Source organism: Apis dorsata, unplaced genomic scaffold, assembly GCF_000469605.1.
Source record: "Apis dorsata unplaced genomic scaffold, Apis dorsata 1.3 scaffold_683, whole genome shotgun sequence".
Lineage (NCBI taxonomy): Eukaryota > Metazoa > Arthropoda > Insecta > Hymenoptera > Apidae > Apis > Apis dorsata.
In genome coordinates this window covers 634,954-640,375 of record NW_006263864.1, presented here as the reverse complement: position 1 = coordinate 640,375, position 5,422 = coordinate 634,954, and the positions used below count along the sequence as shown (strand labels likewise).

At 44.5% G+C, this 5,422-nt stretch overlaps 1 protein-coding gene across 1 annotated transcript in view; it reads left to right on the top strand.

The window, feature by feature from the left end:
- The window catches only part of LOC102673872 (ATP-binding cassette sub-family A member 13), a 31,926-nt gene that overhangs the window by 13,740 nt on the left and 12,764 nt on the right, over positions 1-5,422 (top strand). Inside the window, 12 exon segments of the mRNA XM_031513590.1 lie at positions 1-285; positions 321-442; positions 515-837; positions 898-1,087; positions 1,160-1,300; positions 1,436-1,756; positions 1,843-2,332; positions 2,414-2,725; positions 2,810-2,948; positions 3,165-3,372; positions 4,208-4,348; positions 5,261-5,420. The exon segment at positions 1-285 is cut by the window's left edge and continues 47 nt beyond it. Of these exon segments, the coding sequence (XP_031369450.1) occupies positions 1-285; positions 321-442; positions 515-837; positions 898-1,087; positions 1,160-1,300; positions 1,436-1,756; positions 1,843-2,332; positions 2,414-2,725; positions 2,810-2,948; positions 3,165-3,372; positions 4,208-4,348; positions 5,261-5,420 (2,832 nt within the window).

Genomic DNA, 5,422 nt, shown 5'->3' with positions numbered 1-5,422 from the left:
TAACCGTTCCCTGATGGAGATCGCCGATCGATTGTCCAAGAGTCTGGATCTGGATCGGATCGATAGGGAGTCGAGGCAATGGAGGATGGACGCCTCGTGGAATTTAACTTGGCTGAGGGAGATCCTGGCACACTTGTCGATCGTTATCGGGGAGAGCGGCAATCTTCTCGACGTCGCCAGTAAAATAGACTTCCAAGACGTCTCGGACGTCCTAGGAGTTCCCGATATCGTCGACGGTGTGGTTAATATCCTGAAGGATAAGACGGTGGACAAGCTTTTCGATGGGTAAGAATGGATCTCGATCGGACGAACGAGATTAGAGGCGAGACATCGTTCTTCGTTTTCGTGNAAGATCGAAACGCGTTGGACGATATTTATCGGATAATTGTCGCTCTAGAGTCGATGGACATCTTCAAGAATTTGGGATTACTCGAGATGAAATGTATGATTTCACGCCGTGTTTCCTCCGAAACGAAACTTCTCGCGACGTTTCATTCGATATTTTTATTTTCAGACGTTATCAGAGACATGTTCGACAACTGGGACGTGGTGAAATCGTATTTGGTGGATAAGATTGGAATTTCCAACGACGTCGCGGTGATGCTGAGCCAAGCCAAGATAGACATGATTTCCGTTTTCATGAAAGAAAGAGGAGTTCTCAGTTTCAAGGAGATCATTTGCTCGCCGAAAAAACTCGACGATATATTAAATTTCATCGATGATCGAATCACCGCCGAGGAGGTGAGCGCCGCGCTGTGCCAGCTCGAGGATTCGCAAACGAAGAACGTGACAACGACGTTGATCAAGAATTTAAATTTTCAAGACGTGTTCAAAACTGTGAGTAATCCGCGTCGAAATGTCTTCCGATCCAATTCCTTTCTTCCCCCACCTTTCCAGCTGATGAGCGCCAACGTGAAAAGTATATTGGCCAACGCAAATTTGACGGAAGCGGAGGGGAAAATGGTGTTGGATAATCTCGGTGTAGCGGCTGAGTTGCTGCCGTTCTTCAAGGACAAACTTTCCTCCCAAATGCCTACGGCGGAAGCTTCGGAAACAGATGCGCAGGAGGCGGATCAAACGGTCTCCAGTGAGTTATGCAAAATTCAAGGATCAAATTAGCGTACCTTTAACGAATAATATTCAAACTTCGTTCCCCCAGCATCCAAGTTCCTTCAAGATTCGAGTAAGATGCTGTGCGGACAACCGATGGTCTCCGATAACGGCGATTTGTACAAGATTATTTCAAGGATCGAGGACAACAGCAAGGAGTTCGATAAAGCTGAACTCGATTCTTTGCCCAGTACGTGGTGATCTAACGAAAAAAAAAAAAAAAAAAAAAAAAAAAAAAAAAAAAAAAAAGAAAAAAATGGTTAATTTTTTAAATCTTTTAAACCTTGGCGAAACTTCTTGTTCAAATTTCAAATTTGTTCCTCAGCCGATTTTTGCAGAAACGCTTACAAGGGTATGGTAGCCATGGGAGGTGGAAAGATCATATGGTCTTACGTGAAACCTTTGCTGCGCGGTCGAATCCTTTACGCTCCCAATACCACGGTGATCAACGGTGTGATGAAATTAACGAATAAAACGTTCGTGGAGATGGAACAATTCGGCACGTTGATGGGTAATTTCGAGAAAACATTGACCTCGTTGGCCAATCTTTCCGACATGAGCGACAATCTGAGGGAGCTTCAAGACATAATGTCCTCGGATATTATAAAGATCGCGATCAAATCTTATGGTGGGGGTAATTTCGAAGGTAGTAACCAAGACGAACACACGTATTTTTTTTTCTTTTCCCTTCGAAAACGATGCTCTTTTTTCTAAAATATACCTATTTTCCAGGAGATTTTACCGACATGAATCTGAGCGAGATTTCGTGGCGACTCAAAAGGTCGAAGCGTTTGATAACTATGGTCGGCATGTTGAATGATTTATTGGAGTGCGTGCTCGTGGATCGAATAAGAGGATTTCGGTCGGAGGAGGAGATGGAAGCGGAAGCACGGATCCTGATGGAGACACGGGAATTTTTAGCCGGTGTTGTCTTTTTGGATCATAAACCCTCGAAGAGATCTTTGGACCGTGAACTGCCCGAAAACGTGGTGTACAAAATTCGAATGGACGTGGATTACGTGCAGTCTACCAAAAGGTTAAAAAATCAATTTTGGACACCCGGCCCTGAGAGCAGTTTCATAGAGAATTTGAGATACTTGCGAGGATTCGTGCAGCTTCAGGATTCTATCGATCGAGCAATCGTGAGAACGAAAACTCGAAAGGATCAGAATTGGAGGACTGTGACGCAACAGATGCCGTATCCCTGCTGGAAAGACGTGCCGTGAGTGACGATCCCCCCCTTTTCTTCTCCTTTTCTTCTCTTTTATCGATCGAATAATTTTGACCGGATATTTCGATCCAGTTTTCAAACAACCCTGTACGAGTCTCAGGGTATTCAGGTGGGTTTTTTCTTCGCGCTGATGATGTGCGTCGGAGCAGCTGTGAGGCACATAGTTTGGGAAAAGGAATCTCAGAACTCGATGGTGATGAGCGTGATGGGATTGAAACCTTGGAGGAACACCGTGGCCTGGTCCATCACCACGTTTATAGAACTGTTGATCGTCATGTTCTCCATAGCCACGATCCTACTCGCTGGAAAAATCCTACCTAAATCCGATCCCTCTTTATTCCTGATCATGACAATCGATTACGCGTTCTCCATCGTGACTTTTTGGTAAGCCTTTATATCAATATATCAATTAATTATATCAATTCGTTCCTCCTCTCCTCTATCGATATATCTCGAACAAATTTTCAGCTACATGATCTCGACGATGTGCAGCTCGGCAAGCCTGGCTGCGATCACCACCGTGGTTATGTTCTTGCTGACGTTCATGCCATACGTCATTGTCATCGCTATGGAGGCCGTTATTGGTCTCGGTTATAAGCTTCTCATCGTAAGTTATCATCACCTAGCGTTGCAACAGCATTTTCGTGACAAATAACACGGTTCGCGCGGTATGCGCCACCACCGCGTTAGGCGCGCTTCCCCCCCTCCCTCCCCATAAAACCGCCATTTTCTATAATGTTATGTTAATGCCTTCCACGCTTCTCCCCTCCCCCTACCAAGCAAACCGAACGATTTATCAAACTCTCTTTTCTCCCCTTCTCAGTGTCTCAGCATGTCGACCAGCTTTTGTTACGGTTGCTTGTACGCGGCCAGGAAGGAGGTTCAAGGCGTCGGGCTAACTTGGTCCGCGATGTGGGAGGAATCCAGCCCGGGCGATTCCATGTCTTTGGGTTTGATCCTGTTGACGATAGCCTTCGACGGTTTCCTTTACGCCGTTGTCGGTTATCTCATCGCAAGATACACGAATTCAGGTAGAAAAACTTGAAAAACTCGAACCCTCGCTTACCCTCTCGTCACGAGGCGTCGTCAACTTTTTAAAAACGAACTCTCTGTAGAATTGATTTTTCGATTCCGTTTGGTGGAGGTATCGAGAGCTTAAAGAATCTTTTACGATTTTTTTACTCTGTTCTCTGATGTTTTATTTTTTCTATTTTTTTTTTTTTTTTTCTCTTCTCCTTATCGCATTCAAAAAATTCGCTCGATTCGCTTCGTGCGACGATCGTACACGAAGATTGTCATTAATTTTTATTCAACTGTTTTTATTTCAACGAAGATCTCAACGGAATACTGGGGATCTGTGGTGCAGGTGATGTCACGGATTTATCTCGAGTGTCTCCTTTATGCTATTTGTGTCACACTTTTTATCGTCACTTTGTTGTCAATAACTGAAAGAGGAACGCATGGATGATGTCAAAGTAAAAAAAGATACGGTAAAAATTCGAATCATCTTGGCATCATGCATCTGCGTTCAAACACGAGACGAAGGAAAGAATACGCCTTCGTTCACCCACGCACATATAAACATATAAGTACAAACACACATACACACACCTCTTCTCGCAAATTTTCGCGCACACGTCTCACTGTCACTGGAAAAATCTTTCTCTTTCCTCTTTAATCACCACGATCGATGATGAAAAAGAAACGCCAGCAGGGCGATGATGAAAAGAAAACTGGGATGAAAGAGAGAGAGAGGAAGATTGTCCCCCCGCGTGTGAATGGAAGAAGTCGACGTGACCCAAAAGTCGGCGTGTTTTCTGGAAAAAAAAGAACGGACGAGCATTGGCGGAAAAAAAAATTTTCCAGGCAGGGGACTTCACGATTTGAGGTCCCGTAGCTTATGGTGGGCCAACACACGTTCTCTCTATGGCAGGCCTGGCTACCTCGCCTTCGTCAACAACCTCTATTTCACTAACGACGTTCTCCACCCTTCAGCCACTTACCAAGGTATCGCACTAGCTCGCTCTTCCGCTCTTTGCACGATATTTCCGCTTCTTCTCTCCCTTTTCTAGCTTCCGCCATTTCTAACGCGCGCGCGCGCTCTCTCTCTCTCTCTATCCTCTTTTTTTATCTCCGCTTTTCCTCAAACGCACCCCCCTCCCCCCAAATGTTCGGATACAATTGTGAATATTTCAATCGGTAGCTCCTCCATTCTCTTCCGTTCAAAATCACTCGAAACTGCAAAGACGAAACGCGTAATACAATACTCCGCACCAAGTGTCGAGAGAATTTTGTTTCGTAAAATTTGCATTTTTGGGGACGGGGAGGGGGGAAAGAGAATATCCGAATATTTGGATTGCGGCAAATATGCAAATGGTTGGTTGTTGCTACTTCCACGAGAATGGAAATTTGCGAATGCTTAATTTATTCGATGTTGCAGTCGTGGACGGATCCATGGGCACGGCTGTGTTTCTTCTCGATAGTTTGCCCGTGCACGTGTTTTGCTTCAGTTTCACGACGCGAGCCGACGTCAGATCGGATGCACCAGATATCGAACATTTTACGTTTTGCGCACGATATCTCTCTCCTTTATATATATATCTCCGATTCGACAGATGGTTACATTGCACTACCTATGCTGCATGTGATGCATGTGAATTATACGAAATTTGCTTTTTTCTCTTCTGATTGATCTTGTTCTCTCGAGAGAAAGAAAATAAAAAAAAAAAAGAAAGAAAGAAAGAAAAAAGGAAAAGTTATCGTCCAAGTACACCTGCTTCTTTTTCAATATCAATATCTCAATCCCGCTTTCTCGAGAATTAGAAAAAAGCTGTAAAAATGGTAAGAGCTTGCTTGACGAAACTATCGATTACCTATTAAAAACACGTGAACTTTTTGCACGGTTTTAATGGAATACAGACGAGGAGAGCAACGCCACCAGTTTGACGGTAAACGAGAAACAGACGGGAGTGAGATTCGACGGCGTGAGAAAGGTATACAACACCGATCAGGGCGAGGTCGTGGCGGTGGATGACTTTACTCTGAAACTCAGCGAGGGAGAAGTAACCAGCCTCCTTGGGA